The following is a 14,409-nucleotide window of genomic DNA, read 5'->3' on the forward strand; positions in this document are numbered from 1 at the left end:
AAGATTATTCGAAGTGTTTAGATGTTAGGCATGCCACAAAGGATAGTACCTTTTCTCTATCCGATCGGGGCATACTAGAAATTGTTTTGATATTGTAGGAAATTGCTATTGGAATCAAATTGAATAAATCCTACCATTTTTTTATCAAGGCAACTCTCGTGCGCATTTCGCTGGCTGTAAACAACGTTCGCAATTTCCAGATTTCGTTTTTTCTAAGAAGTCGACATTTACGAATGTTAATAAAAGGCGGTCAGCACTTTACAGTAATGCTCTCGATAGATCAGTTAAACACTTTTGTTTATTTGCAAGCTTTCCAGTCTTCTATTTCCAGGAATTCGCCGTATAGATAGGAGTAGAACAGGATAAGAAAAGACACCAGAGAGTCAGAGACCGGAGATTATCACCAACGTGCCATTTTATCTAAATTTGGCAACGTTTTCACAAATGTATCACCGAGGTAAACATCCTGGTACAACTGTCCTATTTTTTGATTTATGATTACTCTAAATCAAGTCTTTCCCATTTATATTTGGTTTAGCCGACAGTACACGTTACAGAGTGCCTCGCCTTGCAGGTCAAATTCAGTCTAGACTTTTGCCTTGGACGACATCGGCGCCGGACAACTCCTCGTCGGTGGATTCTATACAACAGAGTCTGCCAGAAAACAAACATGTCCGCGTACTTATTTGTTGATAGTAAAATTCAGTCATCTGTTGTCTGCTGGTACATTACCTACAAACGGCCATACGAGTCACGTAAAGGGCGTGATAGTTCTCTTGAAATCTTACCAGGACGCTATATGCTGGGCAATGAGCCGTATGGCTTATTTACTTAAACAAGGCAAACAAAGCCGGGAAAAGTTCTCGTTTCCAAATAGACGTCATCGACATCGGCGTACTCTTCCTCCCACGTTTCTGAGGTCACTTTTCGTAAAAATTCTATCCAAATGTTTGAAAATAACACATGACAATGCCACGGGATTGGATTGCCCGTGTATTTGAACTTTTCAAACGGATGGGGATATGATAAAAAAAAAGGATTCCAACTGCGGGTCTACACATGGGAAGTTGGGAAATTACCCCCAGAGTAGAATCCTCCCACCCTTTCCGCCTACTCCAGCCAGAAAAACGGCAACTTGCAAAGTCAAGTCACGATCCGTTGAGTCTAGTAGAGCTTCTTTATAAAATGCGTCCGTAACTTATACGTCCAACAGATCACGTATCAGTATACAAGACGTATCCGCACAGTGAAGACGCGTGATCGAACTGTCCTACCAATTTTCAAAGCCCAACATGGAATATTTAAACGTTATTGCCTTTCTATTACTGATGATGAATTTCACCTATACCAATTCATCGCGTATCGGAAGACACACCAACGGAGATGTTTCTAGAACTTCCGATGGAGAAAAACCTATCGATCCGGAACACGAATTTCAGGTAGCAGTCTTTATTTATTCACGATAACCTCGATAAAACGAATCAGATTTTCTACTACGCAGATTCGCCTGAGTAGCGTCAGCAGCTTGGAGGCTTTGTTGCTCGAAACGATTCGAGTAGGTGGATCAGAAATTTGTTCGTCTCCTTTCGCTCGAAGTGTCATGCTCGGCACCTGGCGACACAACACACCCGATCGTGACGAGCTGGTGAATAATTTGGAGCTGTATTTTTTTAAATAATCGAACGGCTTATCAATCGTAGTTTATATGGATTTTTAGAGGGATAATTTAGAGTTGCGAAAAACTTGCTATAACGCCTTGTTAAAGGATAGCCCGATGAACGCAGCCTCAACTCCCGTTGCCGCTTCGTATCCCTTAATGAACGATTCACCCCCAGATCAAGGATTTAATGACACTTCGGCTCACCAAGATTTGACTTTTACGTTGCTCCGGCCAGCGGCGAGTGGTGAGTGTAACTAAAAGTCTAAAAATGTTAAAGTGTGTTTTAGAAAATCGGATGTTTAAAATATATTAAATGTCGCTCAAAACTCAAGTTGCAGTCCCGCTACGGATGTCACGGATAGGAATACAACCGCCAGCTCCGGCTCCTAAACGGGAAGCGGCAGCCGGTGCTGAGGTCTTGCAAAAGGCTAATGAGATTATTAAAGACCGTTCTGCGGATTGCAAACCACGGAAAGTAAGGAGATGTTAGTGGAGAAATGATCTGGTTAGAACGTTAGATATTAAGCGCTCTGAAATGATTATAGATTCCGGTTGAGATACCTAAAGAACCAAACATTACATGGTTGCCGGCCTGTGCGTTAGTCGAACGTTGTGGCGGTTGCTGCAAGCACGAATCACTTCAATGCGTCCCGGTTCCAGAAGACATCACCATGATGAAAAAGAAGGTATATATCTAGCGTTTAAAGGCTATTAGGTACATTTTATGTAAATTTCTCATTCCTCGATCCCTACAGGTAGTTGCTGTTAATAATAAAGGGGTATATTTAAACGTCAAGCACGTCAACATAGAGAAACATAACAAATGCAGATGCCAGTGTAAGGTAAGCTGCCAAAAATTTTAATAATGTGTGTAACCATAAATGCAGACTAGACATCAACATTTGTTTTGAAAACGATAGGTCAAAGCATCGGACTGCAATCCACAACAGATATACGATAAAAATAACTGCCGATGTGTTTGCAAACAGAACGGATCAAAATCTGGAAGATCCACGCAGCAAACTTGCAAGGCTCCTTTATGTACGTATAAACGAATATAATTGGTTTCGAATAATGCGGCAAAGGACGGTTGTGAAATGTATCGCTTGTTTTTCTTATCTCCAAAGATTGGGACGAACGGAGTTGCAAATGTCGTTGTCCCCCACAAATTGACGTCGAATGTTCTACAGGTTCTTTTTTCTCGTCGGAACAGTGCCGGTAATATAGTCTAAACTAATTTCTGAACAGCGGTGACGATAAGTTCTTTTCAATTCATAATTTTGAAACACATGCTATCTACATTTGCAGGTGTGTTACGGCAAGCGAAATAATTGAAGAGGAAATCACAAAACGAATGTGAAATTATTGAATATTTGATAACGCTTCAACAAATTACTGCACTAGGAATACGGCGTTGCTTATTTAAATATCGAGTCTTAATGCTCTTTTGACCATACCAGTATCATTAAACAATTATTGGGATTAAAGAAACAATCGAGTCTAATGTTTTCCTTTTTAGTGATAACATTTCCTGTGTGATAATAATTTCATTTATTCATTTTATCCAATTATCCCATTTCTTAAAACATATGTGCTATCCAAAATTCAAGTGAAAATGTTAAAATTTAAACACAAAATGAACAAATCAAGTAACTTGTTATAAACCAAAATCATGGCTGCTTCTAAACACATTAAAATCATTTATTGGAAATTGGAATATGACTTTTTTAGATGTTAAAACAGCTAAGGACCACAACAGTGTTGGATCAATCTCAGAGATAACCAAGAAGATTAAGAGCAAAGCAGACTGTTGTTCCCAACATTGTTATTAGTCCAATGTAGCCAAAAGATCCTTTCATGCGCTTTGCAGGGTCTATTATTGTAATAAAACCACATTTGTAGCTATAATATTACATAGTTCTTGAATAGTCTTTGAATAGTAACTTACCACCAGTATAATATCCAAGACTGTATGCTATCTTGCCCAGAATCCAAACCACGCCTGCCAGTGCCGTAACAAATGGAAATTGTATGCCTCCTATAAACAGCAGCATAAGGAACTGTGGATAGTTTTCTAGCCTGGAAACAATACTTGGCGATAAAAAAATAAGCTCCTTATTCGAGAAAGGATTTTAAATTACGTGTTTTGGTGAGCTCTTTGATAGCAGTTGAACACATCGTTGTCAGTGGAATACATGGTTGGGTACTGAATTTTAAACTTCTTTCTCATCTTTCCCACCTGCATTCCCTGCCAAACTAAAAGAAAGGACGAAGCAACTCCAACGAGAATAACCCAGCCATACTGATGCGATAACTGAATAGACACCATGTTTATTTTCAAAAAAAATTTTTTTGTATCCACAAGCAGACGACTTCACGGGTATTAGACGTGCAAGTCGAAACGAGAAGACAACTATCAAGTCAAAGAAAATACACCAAATGAACAGCCGTATCAGGGACAGAAATTCAACCACGTATGCTTAGAAAATTTGTTTCAGTGAGCCTTATATCATCTTGATGTGCACCAATGGTTATGTGGCGACGTAGATACAACCTTGATTCTGTTTTTATCACTGTCATACCATGACGTAGCAAAACCAACGTTTATTCTCGCTTCCGAACTTATCTCCTTGAAGCTCGTCGATTGTTATTGGCTGTTCGAGTAAAACAAAAGAAAAACAACGTGGAAAAACGTTCTCAGCTAACTACGCATGCATCCATTCGTAGCCACAAAAATAGAAAGCAAAATTGTGGATTTCCTGTTTTGCATTGGAACAAACAGCTGGTTCAAAACAAAAAATTGAAATTACATTCCGTAACCAAATAACCTTGGACTAATGCATCGGGACACCTGAACTCCAGTAATCATCTAGTATTAGCGCCATCTCAAAAGTCTTGCAGCTACTGCAATTGAGGATCCCGTCAACGTCAAAAGCGCCAAATTTCCAAAAGCACCACGGACACGTTTTTTTGGATCTAAAGTACGAAATTTTAAAATACGTTTTTAACTTTTAAAAAATTCATACTATGTACCTCCTGTGTAATATCCTAAAGAATAAGCAATTTTTCCGACAATCCACAAAGCACCTCCAAGAGCCGAGGGAATGGGATGCGCAAATCCTCCAGTGAATAGTAGCATCAGAAAAAGGGGATACCCTTCCAACCTTGTAAATGAAACATTTTAACAGGCGATCGACGTATGTGACCTCACCGTAAAAAATAAATAAATAAAATAAAGAGAAGACACTAACGTATTTTGATGAACTCGTTGATAACAGTTGAATAGATGTCCGTCACCAGTAGTATCTTGGCTGTACATGATAGGGTAATTTATACCGGTCTTTTTCCTCATCTTTCCAACCTATTATTGAGAAATCGTATTCTGAGGATGTATCCTCCATTTTTCTTTAATAGCCTATTGTACAAGCACCTGAATTGCCTGCCACGACAAGAGAAAACCAGATGCAACTCCTACTAGTATAACATATCCGTAACCAGGTTTAACTTCAACGACAGGACCCAAGTCCGAAAATGAGGCAAACGTGCTATATCTGGAATAGCTTAATAGAAACAAATTAATGGGGCAAGACTTTTTAAGGGACAAATCAATGCAGGGACCTACGCTAGTCAATTCTAGCACGACGAAATAAAACTTAAATTTGTACGTACGTGGTCATTCTGTTAAATTATTTGTTTTGCTTAGTTTACAGGGTTCTCCACCACAAAAATCGCTGAAAAGAATGTAAGCGCTTTTCATGCGTTCTGCACCCACACAAAATAAGTTTAGTAGATCAACAACCCAGCTGAACTAGACTCGCTATCTTTCGATGCTATCAGTTAAAACCGGGGCAACGCGCGATTAAAACGATAAGCCGATATGAGTTTATTTTGTGGGACGAAAGAAACGCAGGGAATGTTTTGCAGTAATTAAAGCTGCTGGTATTGGACTTTTATTTTAACTTTTTTTTTACAGCGGATTATATGAAACAAAATCAATGATAACATCGCTTTTTTCAATTACTAATAAACTCTTCTAGCGTAGTTTATTTTTATTGCTCTTCTTGAGGATATTAATACCTAGTACCATCCGAGCAGTTTGGCTCCAAACAGGCTTGATGAACCCAAAAGTACGAAAAGTCCCAGATAACCGAAAGAGCCACGCATACGATTCTTCGGGTCTGTAAATTATAAAAAATTCATGGAAATGTGTTTACAAGATTCAAGTAGAACCTGTTTTGTATACCTCCTGTGTAATATCCTTGAGAGTAAGCAACTTTACCAGCAATCCATACAGCACCTCCTAGTGCTGATGGAATTGGATACTGAAGTCCCCCAGTAAATAAAAGCATTAAAAATACGGGGTAGCTCTCCAACCTATGGTAGAAACCCAATGTGAACATAGAAAGGTGTCCATTCTTTCTGTTTCTATTGCAAGTATTTGCATTTTTGCTTACGTGTTTTGATGAGCTCTCTGGTAGCAGTTGAATAGCTGTCCATTACCACTTGTTTCTTGACTGTACATGGTTGGGTAGTGGATGCCAAACTTTTTCCTCATTTGGCCAACCTGTAAGTGTAAGGCCACTTTACCATATTTGCATATAGGTAAAGCTAGCAGTTACTTTCAATTGCTTACCTGAATTGATTGCCAGGTTAGGAGACATGCTGAGGCAATTCCAGTTAATACAACATACCCATAGTCAGATGGGATTTCAACAACAGTTGTTGTTCCAGATGCCAATGCAGTAAATCGGCTGAAACTAGAAAATATGATCATCAAGAAGAGTTGGGCAAAAACGACAAACAACGTTCCAATACGTAAAGTTCCGAATTTTTTGAAAAAGTAACTGGTTATCGAACATGACCACTAAAGTCAAAGATGTTACTTACACGACCATTTCTAGATTTCAAAATTGTTGTTTGCTAACCCACCAGCTCGTGAGGTATGAGATACAATGATAGGAGTTGTTGAATCGATGTGAATTCCAAACGTTTGTTTTCGTTCGAACAGGCGGACAGCCAAAGGATAGCCGTCGACTCGGCAACGTAAGCAGACGACGAGAAACAAAACAAAACAATGTAGTTCACAAGAAAGAGATTTCTCAGTTTATTGTCTCAAAGATTCTTGGAAGTCTACTCTCTACAGAGAAAAGTTACAAAATTTAATACAGCAGTCCCAAGGCGAAAAGTTCAGCAGTTTTTCTATTGAGATCGGAAGCGAGCTGGTACCATCTTCCATTTTCTAGCGCCCGTAATGGCTAGGACTTGCTTTTGTGCATAAAGTGTAAAGACGGAAAGAGTTTAAAAAGCCATTCATCTAGCTATAGCGTATTAGTGAGGAATTGTTTGTGCTTTACCGTAGGCTCCACCGACTCCGCCACCGTAATAAACATTAGTTCCGAATGCGTTGTAGCCGCGTCCGTAGCCGTGTCCAGAGCTCGCAATACCGCCACCAGGTTGGAAGCCAGCGTTACCTTGTATCGAGTAAAATACGGAACAAAAACGATCAGAATAAAACAAATTCTCCCGAAATAATAGGTATTTTGAGAAGATATACTGAAACCGTATCGAGTGACACCCGCCATCACTGCGGCGAAGCACAAAGCAAGGAAAAAGACAATCTTGATGTGTCAAAGAAAAATTAGACTTTTCAAAAATTGTGTTAAATAAAGCAGCAAAATTGAAATTTATTTTTACCACAAAAGTGTTCATCTTGAGATTTTTTGAGGTGGAAATGGAAGCGGTGGTGTACAGACTGATGGATGGCCAGTGGTTTCAGATGCATTTAAATACAATCCGCCGGGCAAGAAGTTTCACCCATCATTTCACGCTTTAACAGTAAGAATAACTCTTTGTTTCTCATCTTGAATTGTTTCCTGCCTTGCCATTGTTCCCCGAGTAACTAACAAAGGGACAATAAGTCCCCATCACCCATTCAAATACATCAGCGAACACTTTTACTTTCTTGTAGCCACGACCGAGTTTGTTTTGTTACCAGAGTTTTGGCTGCCATTTTGTCTACAACAGTCGAAACCATTGCTTTCTATCATTGTTTTGCGATTGATGTTTTGTTCTGTTTCCAGAATGCACAACATCGCCTTTGTAATCAAGGGTGTTTCAGTAAGAAGAAACTATTGAAAGAAAAAATTATATATGGAAATATGACACTTTATTTAACAATTGACAAAATACAAAATGAAAAGCCGTCTGCTGGATACTACTACTACGTACTACGTAGTAGTGGTATTGGCCGTAGGCCACAGAGCAGACGTAGTAGTATACATCGTCTTCTCCAGCAGACGACAAAGGAAACTTCTCCAGCAGAGAAGTTTAAAAAAAAAAAAAAAAATTTGAAACTTCTCCAGAGAACATCTGTACAATACCCTTTTTTCAAAATAGAGATGGCCCATTTTGTTCACCAAATAGGCATAGTCCCTGGGGAAACTAATTGATCAACAGAACACATTGCAAAATCATTTGCTGTTGTGTTCTTTCATGTAAAGACGTTTCTTGTGCTAGTGCTCCAATTTAAAATGGCTGAAGATGCTGATTACGAAGTAGAGGAGATCGTCGATCGAGGGTAAGTTTTTTTTTATTTAAATTTTTTTTTTGCCTAGATTTAAATTACTGTAAGGGAAATTATGATTTAATTGGGTTAATTAATCATTTGGGTTAATTTCAATTTGGCCGTTTAGATGGGTTAATTGGGGTGTTAATTTTTTACCTATACATTAAATTATTATTAGTTTTTTAAATAGGTATTTTAAATTCTTTTGTTTTTGTAATATTTCAGTTTGTTCTATAATGAAGAAGGATTACTCCGTGTCTGGTATTTAATAAAATTTAAAGGTTATCCAGACACGGATAATCAATGGATCCCTGCCAAACTAACAAACTGCAGGACTCTTATTAGAGAATTTAATAAAAAGTAAGGTTTTTTCGTGAATTATAAAAATTTCTGAATTATTTATTTTTCTAATTTTTTCTAAATTTTTAGGAGGAAGTTCACGAAAAACGTTCTGACACCACCCCAATCAGATTCGGATGGAATCGAAGAATTGTTTGTGGATGTTGTTGGTGGTGTGGCTGATGGAAGGGAAGGATTGGGTGTGGATGGTGGTGAGAATGGGGTGGGAATGGATGGATTTGAGGAGGATGGCGGTGTGGGTGATAAAATAGATGACTTAGGGAAGTTACGTGGGATCTCTATCTTTGCATTGGTCCAAATGAGATCGAAAACAAGCATCAACTTGTGTCTTTGTAAAACGGGTTCAATAAAATGTTCACAGCAATCGTAAAACATTTTAATCATTAGAAAATGATCATCAAAGATGCTTGGACCTCAACGAATGAAAGCCCACATGCATCATCAGAAAAAACAGTTGGAAAAGCTCCAATCGACGATGACGACGGGAAACAGGTCAGGATACCATTGTTTAAAAATTTGCCCAGTCCTTAGGTACTTAGCTACTTACGTCAGCGTCCGATTGACAAGTTAAAGTTGCCGTTAAAAAATATGAGCAGATCTTGTAAGAAACAGCGAAATGCAGCAAAACGGTTATCCTAAACGTTGTCTTAGTTTATCTTTCAAATGGTTCCGGACTGATGCCAACGCCCTTAAGCGTATCACTTCTTGTGCCGCAAGGGTTGCCGTACCTGATGAAGTATCACAAACGTTTCTGCCAATTCGACCCATCCGCCCATTTCCTGTAGAACTTTTCCTGCACGATTCAAAAATCTGACTGCAATGTAACAACATGGAAAGCTGAAAATGACCTCGTTTGAGTCCTAGACATTGAAACCGGGATGGGGAGGAAAACTAAATATTATCCTCAAGAAAGAAATTTTCCGTTCCACAACCCTTAAAAAGCTGGAGGTAATATGCAAGGATACAGGTATGAACGGAGGAGAGGCGACCATTTTAAGGGGGCTGGGATGTACAAAATCACAAACAACTGAAAAATATCACTTGTGAAAATTGTTACCTAACCCTAACACCTTACGGTACACTGGTTAGCTTTTAAAACAAATTGTCGTAGTGTATTTTGCGTCAATTGGGGCAGGGCCAGCATTCCAAAATCCGATCAATGGTCAAGAGACAAATAAAAAACACAATCGTTCATCAGGTATTAATCAAATCTTTAACGAAGATGACATCTCTGGTGAACTGAAAATCAAATTCACCGATCCTCATGAATCCACTGTCTTCCATAAAACGAGACAACGCTTCTTGGCCCTCCGGCATATTGTCCCATTCAACCGTCAACGTCTTTACGACGTGCAATTGGGAAAACAATAGCAAGAAATATTTTGTTTTAAAAACAATTTTCGCGATTTTGCCACCATTTTTCAATATTACGTACCTTAATGTTAATTTTATGCCAGGGAATGGTCTTGAGAATTTTGAGTTCGTGTCCTTCGACGTCCAGACTGAAAAAATCTACATCTGTCCGCCCCACTGCCAACAAAACGGAATAAAACGGAAAACACTGAACTTTAACCAAATCAGGATCGAAGCCCGGTATTCCAGGGTTCTGTAATGTTTCAGCTTCCCCTTCAATATGGCTGTGTCCAGGATCACCAGTCTTTGGCTGAAATGTAACCTGAATGGAAAACATTGAACTGATGGCTTGAGTATTAAAATTTGTATTCTAGTAAACCTGGGTAGGATACGTTTCCAAACTGAGACAGATGGGTAGCGTCCACGCTTTTCGATTACGTGACAAGAGTTTTTGGAAAGTAATTGGATTGGCCTCTATCAATATTCCACCCCAATTGTATTTCCTTTCCAAATCGAGTGAGTTCGACATGTATTCACCATTAAGGGCTCCACATTCTACGAAGAATCCGTTCGTCTATCAATGCGGATTGATGCAAATTAAATATTTCCTGCTACAGAAATCTAATAATCGTGAAACTTCAATGGTAGCTACCTTATTTTTCAAGAGCCTGAAAATGACACCAGTTTGGCCAGGCGATCGATCCTTATCGTCGTCCGAGTCCAATTTCAGTGGGATGTTTGGTGGTGAAGGTTTATTCAAGTAATGTTGGCGGATCGTCTCGATAACGCAAGGATGGTCCTGTTGCAGTTTCTTGCTGTTCATATAATCTGTGATTCATCGGAGAATCTGACATAATTTTTTAAAAACTTTTAGAATTGCTGCAAACAGCTTACCTAGAGTACATTCACTGTTGTCTTGGCTCCCAAAATACTGGTTCAGTTTTCCCAATCGAATCACTTCTTCCATCAAGTTGTAATTGCGATTCACTCCCGCAACTCCGAACTTCATCAGAGCATTACTGCTCAATTGATTTTTCTGTGATTGCTGGTAATAATTGTAAATCTCTGTCCTCGGATAAACAAATAAAAGAACGGTAAGCAGTAGAGCAATCAAAAATACGCCGAACTGGATTTTTGAACGGGACTGGCAACCGGTAACCACAATGTTTTTCATCTTCCAAAACACTGTAAAGCACTGCGTTGGCTCGATATGTTAGCATATGTGCTGCGGATCGTTTTTCAGATGCTGCGGTATGTCTAACTCCCGTTTCTATTGTGAAATTTCCTTATTTGCATCCCAACATAAGGTCCGGCAATTTTACAGGTGCGTGCATTGTGTAAATAATGTGCAGTTGGCGCTTTGGATGATGTGACGAATATTCGTTACAAGCTTCTACCTGTACAAACGGGAACATTTACGACCTAATTCAGATCAGGTGGCAGCATGCATTCCTACTCTTTTCTTTGTCATAAACATGTAAATAATCGTATTGCTATAACAACAATTGGGCAAGTCGCCTAGTGAAAGTGTTGGTGACATATGGCATGTCACAACCATACCCGCAATACGTTCAGGCTCAATCACGACGTAAACCCTTATAACACATCAATCGATCCTATTTTGGGCCAGTATTGAATGACGTCACATCTTTTCAATATCCGATCAAAGTAAAACCTTGCAAATATTACGCATCCCGTAAAAATGCTAGTAAACTATTCGTTGCTGTCATTTCTGCACCGGATTATTTTCAACATCCGCCCTGTTTTGCTTGATTGCGAGAGATGACGGGGGGAATAAACAGCTGTTAGTTATGGCAACACAAAACAAATATTGGCACCTTGTCGCATGTGTACGAGAAGTGCAGACTAACACACACTAGCCTATCATTCTTACAACGACGAGTAAACCGTAACAATGTGTGAAATTGACATTAAAACGTAGGAAAATAGTCCACTTTCAGCGCTACACGCTTAACAATGGTGACCGTGTTGAGATTGCGGATTGGAGTACTTCTCCTTAGTTTTGCCATTGTCGTTTACGTTTCGCTTGGGGCTTTTCAAACAGACGTGACACATGGAATTCACGACGCGTTCATTCGAAATCATTCCCAGTTTTATGTCCAGCCACTGAATACGTACGTCAATTCAACAAATATTATACGTTCCGTGCAGAACGAACAAATGTGGCTGTCTGATCAAAATTTTACAGTCATTCAACGTGAATTTTACTTATATCTAGCAAGTCGATTGCGTGACACGCCCTATCCTGGGGTGGAAAACTTTACACGTTACGTTATCGCTCAGTCAGGGCTGAAACCTTTGACTGGTGTTAAAAAATTACGACCGGATTTCGGTCCAGTGCTGAACGACGTAACGTTTTACCGGTATCCGATCGCAATTCAGTCCTGTCAAAGCAGAATTTTTAGTAATAATGCCACTACTCTCTTCGTGGCAATCATTTCCGCGCCTAGTTACTTCCACAAACGCAAAATAATCCGCCAGACGTGGCTGCGTGATTTGAAAATGCGGTCGGATCTCGGATCGGTGAACCTTGTTGGATACGCGTTTGTTGTCGGTTTGCCAGAAAACGAAGAAATCCAAAAACAAATCGAGGAAGAGAATGAAACATACCGTGACATCCTCCAGATTGAAATGATTGACCACTATTATAACCTTACAGTTAAAGTAGTCGGGCTACTGAACTGGATGAATGATTACTGTTCACAGGTAGATTTCGTCTTAAAAATCGATGACGACGTCTACGTCAACACCAAGAATTTTCTAACGGTAATCAGAAGCCTCAATGCTTCAGAGCAAAGCAATTACGGTTCCATCGTGGACAGTCCACCATTAAGAGGTACATTAGTAAGTAGGTTTTCCGTGGATCCTATTTCTTTTTACTTAACTGAAATTTCTGTCATCGTTTTTCAAAGAAGGGAAATGGTACATCAGCTGGGATGACTGGCCTTGGTCCAACTATCCGATGTATTTCAGTGGAGCAGCTGTCATTTTACCTGGTTGTACCATAGCTCCTTTATTGGCGGCTGCACAAACAATTCCATACCTCCCCTTTGATGATACTTTCCTCACAGGATTATGCACTAGCAAAGCTGGGATCAAAGTACGCGACTCCTACTGGTACGTAAATCTTAGGTTTAATTATGTTACAACCAGTTCCATCGTTCTTTTTGCTCCAGGCTGTTTGTTGCGTGGGTAGAAGATGTACCGAATCCATGCGATGTGTACACCACTGTTACCTGGCTGACGGTGTCTGTTGAGCATCTCAACAGATCTCATTGGGCCACAAAGGATTTTTATGAGAACTTGACCCAGTGCATCTTAGAAGAGTCGGATGGTACCAATAGGACTGCTGATCCGATGGAGGATCTCGTCTTTTCTTTTTCAGTCTGAACTACAGGTGTTTCGATGAAAGCTTTTGTAAAAATCTGAATTGATCACTGCTCGTTGCATAATAAAACGGTAAGCAGGGAGAGTTGATTTGATACGGATTATTCGAAACGTTTTAACTATCGCGAATTTGATTCCACTGTAAGAAATCGATGGAAAGTGGTGCCCTGGTTTATTTTTGGCTATTGACACGTAAGCAATTCATTTCAGTGTTCTTGCTGGTTGTTCCGGGCTCATTCTAGTTCCAACGAATGTGTTGAGCTGATCGAAACTCAGTTACGTAAGTTAGTGCCAATGAGTAGACAAGAAAATGGACCTGCCGCAATCAAATTCTTTATTTCTTCGGAGGTTCAGTTGTGATTTTCGGTGTGTTACAACATTTTATTCTGTTTTCTGATAGGGACAGACCCTTTCCCGAGCCCCATTCCTTATTTAAATACCTCGTCTCTCTTGGTGGACCTGCAAATGTCTGTCGTAAGCGACTGGATAACCCGTTTACGTAATACTCCATATCCCGTAGTTAAAAGTGTCCGTTCCGATTTGAATTCACCTTCTTATAGTTAAATATGGAGTGTTATTTTTCAAGCTTTTATTATATGATTTTTTTGAAAATTCACCCATGTAAAATGTATTTGCATGTTGTGGCATTGAATAGAAACTTCATTTTTCCACCGTTCAAATTTCAAAACAGATTGGGTTTCATCCTTTTCTCGTTTTTTGGCATTTTAAAATTGTAATGGTAATGAGAGAAGTGACCTTCGGTTCTTTAGGAAAGGAAAGGTAAAAAATATCTGCGACGCGTGCGGTTGTGTTGGGAGGAAGGGCGAGAATCTATACCTATTGGAGGTTACGTACTAATATTCGTTTTCAAGGTTGAGTTGGCTTTTTCGTAACCAGATATTCTTAGATCTAAAATTACTGTTGTTTCATGTAAAATAATGTCTTTAAATGATTGGGTAGAGTACAAGCTTTTCAAAATCTAATGTTATCAACATTGAAAGAAGAGATAGGCTGAGTTATCTGATTACATCGGTTTGTGTCTGGGTTACACCGCAATCAGTTC

General features: G+C 39.3%; 7 protein-coding genes across 12 annotated transcripts; 3 read left to right on the forward strand and 4 right to left on the reverse strand.

Annotated features, from left to right (window-relative positions):
* Nucleotides 1–531: 531 nt before the first annotated feature.
* On the forward strand, nucleotides 532–3,151 carry LOC116919806. The gene is made up of 9 exons (XM_032925856.2): nucleotides 532–1,439; nucleotides 1,502–1,645; nucleotides 1,718–1,904; nucleotides 1,993–2,135; nucleotides 2,206–2,346; nucleotides 2,416–2,502; nucleotides 2,581–2,701; nucleotides 2,788–2,878; nucleotides 2,969–3,151. Exons 1-9 carry the CDS (start codon nucleotides 1,293–1,295, stop codon nucleotides 3,018–3,020), a joined length of 1,113 nt encoding a protein of 370 aa, XP_032781747.2. The 5' UTR covers nucleotides 532–1,292; the 3' UTR covers nucleotides 3,021–3,151.
* A 43-nt stretch (nucleotides 3,152–3,194) lies between these two features.
* Nucleotides 3,195–3,990, reverse strand: LOC116920764 (microsomal glutathione S-transferase 3). The gene is made up of 3 exons (XM_032926879.2): nucleotides 3,802–3,990; nucleotides 3,609–3,739; nucleotides 3,195–3,533 (listed from the first exon to the last, which is right to left on the reverse strand). The coding sequence occupies exons 1-3, from the start codon at nucleotides 3,987–3,989 to the stop codon at nucleotides 3,433–3,435; spliced, it is 420 nt and encodes a 139-aa protein (XP_032782770.1). The 5' UTR covers nucleotide 3,990; the 3' UTR covers nucleotides 3,195–3,432.
* On the reverse strand, nucleotides 3,972–5,473 carry LOC116920661 (microsomal glutathione S-transferase 3). 3 transcript variants are annotated; one of them, XM_032926771.2, is made up of 6 exons: nucleotides 5,330–5,473; nucleotides 5,091–5,220; nucleotides 4,912–5,021; nucleotides 4,694–4,824; nucleotides 4,489–4,636; nucleotides 3,972–4,419 (listed from the first exon to the last, which is right to left on the reverse strand). In XM_032926771.2, the coding sequence occupies exons 1-5, from the start codon at nucleotides 5,335–5,337 to the stop codon at nucleotides 4,536–4,538; spliced, it is 480 nt and encodes a 159-aa protein (XP_032782662.2). In that variant the 5' UTR covers nucleotides 5,338–5,473; the 3' UTR covers nucleotides 3,972–4,419; nucleotides 4,489–4,535. The 3 variants fall into 3 exon arrangements, with proteins under 3 accessions (XP_032782662.2, XP_032782674.2, XP_032782659.2); XM_032926783.2 differs by having other exon boundaries at nucleotides 3,972–4,636; nucleotides 5,091–5,211; XM_032926768.2 differs by having other exon boundaries at nucleotides 3,972–4,636.
* A 114-nt stretch (nucleotides 5,474–5,587) lies between these two features.
* LOC116920643 (microsomal glutathione S-transferase 3) lies at nucleotides 5,588–6,705 on the reverse strand. Of its 2 annotated transcripts, XM_032926763.2 has the most exons (5): nucleotides 6,548–6,705; nucleotides 6,294–6,417; nucleotides 6,115–6,224; nucleotides 5,904–6,034; nucleotides 5,588–5,838 (listed from the first exon to the last, which is right to left on the reverse strand). In XM_032926763.2, the coding sequence occupies exons 1-5, from the start codon at nucleotides 6,553–6,555 to the stop codon at nucleotides 5,738–5,740; spliced, it is 474 nt and encodes a 157-aa protein (XP_032782654.2). In that variant the 5' UTR covers nucleotides 6,556–6,705; the 3' UTR covers nucleotides 5,588–5,737. The 2 variants fall into 2 exon arrangements, with proteins under 2 accessions (XP_032782654.2, XP_032782651.2); XM_032926760.2 differs by lacking the exon at nucleotides 6,548–6,705 and having other exon boundaries at nucleotides 6,294–6,449.
* Nucleotides 6,706–6,727: 22 nt separating this feature from the next.
* On the forward strand, nucleotides 6,728–8,957 carry LOC123467870 (chromobox protein homolog 5-like). 2 transcript variants are annotated; one of them, XM_045167636.1, is made up of 4 exons: nucleotides 6,728–7,495; nucleotides 8,177–8,237; nucleotides 8,451–8,585; nucleotides 8,655–8,957. In XM_045167636.1, coding segments are annotated over exons 1-4 (498 nt in total). In that variant the 5' UTR covers nucleotides 6,728–7,494; the 3' UTR covers nucleotides 8,956–8,957. The 2 variants fall into 2 exon arrangements, with proteins under 2 accessions (XP_045023571.1, XP_045023578.1); XM_045167643.1 differs by having other exon boundaries at nucleotides 6,731–7,495; nucleotides 8,057–8,237.
* A 713-nt stretch (nucleotides 8,958–9,670) lies between these two features.
* On the reverse strand, nucleotides 9,671–11,221 carry LOC116919924 (protein Star). Its single transcript, XM_032925963.2, has 5 exons — nucleotides 10,833–11,221; nucleotides 10,591–10,766; nucleotides 10,318–10,512; nucleotides 10,021–10,260; nucleotides 9,671–9,926 (listed from the first exon to the last, which is right to left on the reverse strand). The coding sequence occupies exons 1-5, from the start codon at nucleotides 11,110–11,112 to the stop codon at nucleotides 9,780–9,782; spliced, it is 1,038 nt and encodes a 345-aa protein (XP_032781854.2). The 5' UTR covers nucleotides 11,113–11,221; the 3' UTR covers nucleotides 9,671–9,779.
* Nucleotides 11,222–11,803: 582 nt separating this feature from the next.
* LOC116919378 (lactosylceramide 1,3-N-acetyl-beta-D-glucosaminyltransferase) lies at nucleotides 11,804–13,431 on the forward strand. Of its 2 annotated transcripts, none has more exons than XM_045167611.1 (3): nucleotides 11,804–12,807; nucleotides 12,872–13,076; nucleotides 13,136–13,431. In XM_045167611.1, exons 1-3 carry the CDS (start codon nucleotides 11,916–11,918, stop codon nucleotides 13,347–13,349), a joined length of 1,311 nt encoding a protein of 436 aa, XP_045023546.1. In that variant the 5' UTR covers nucleotides 11,804–11,915; the 3' UTR covers nucleotides 13,350–13,431. The 2 variants fall into 2 exon arrangements, with proteins under 2 accessions (XP_045023546.1, XP_032781238.2); XM_032925347.2 differs by having other exon boundaries at nucleotides 11,807–12,795.
* Nucleotides 13,432–14,409: the final 978 nt, after the last annotated feature.

The sequence above is a fragment of the Daphnia magna genome, linkage group LG1, assembly GCF_020631705.1.
Source record: "Daphnia magna isolate NIES linkage group LG1, ASM2063170v1.1, whole genome shotgun sequence".
NCBI classification, from domain to species: domain Eukaryota; kingdom Metazoa; phylum Arthropoda; class Branchiopoda; order Diplostraca; family Daphniidae; genus Daphnia; species Daphnia magna.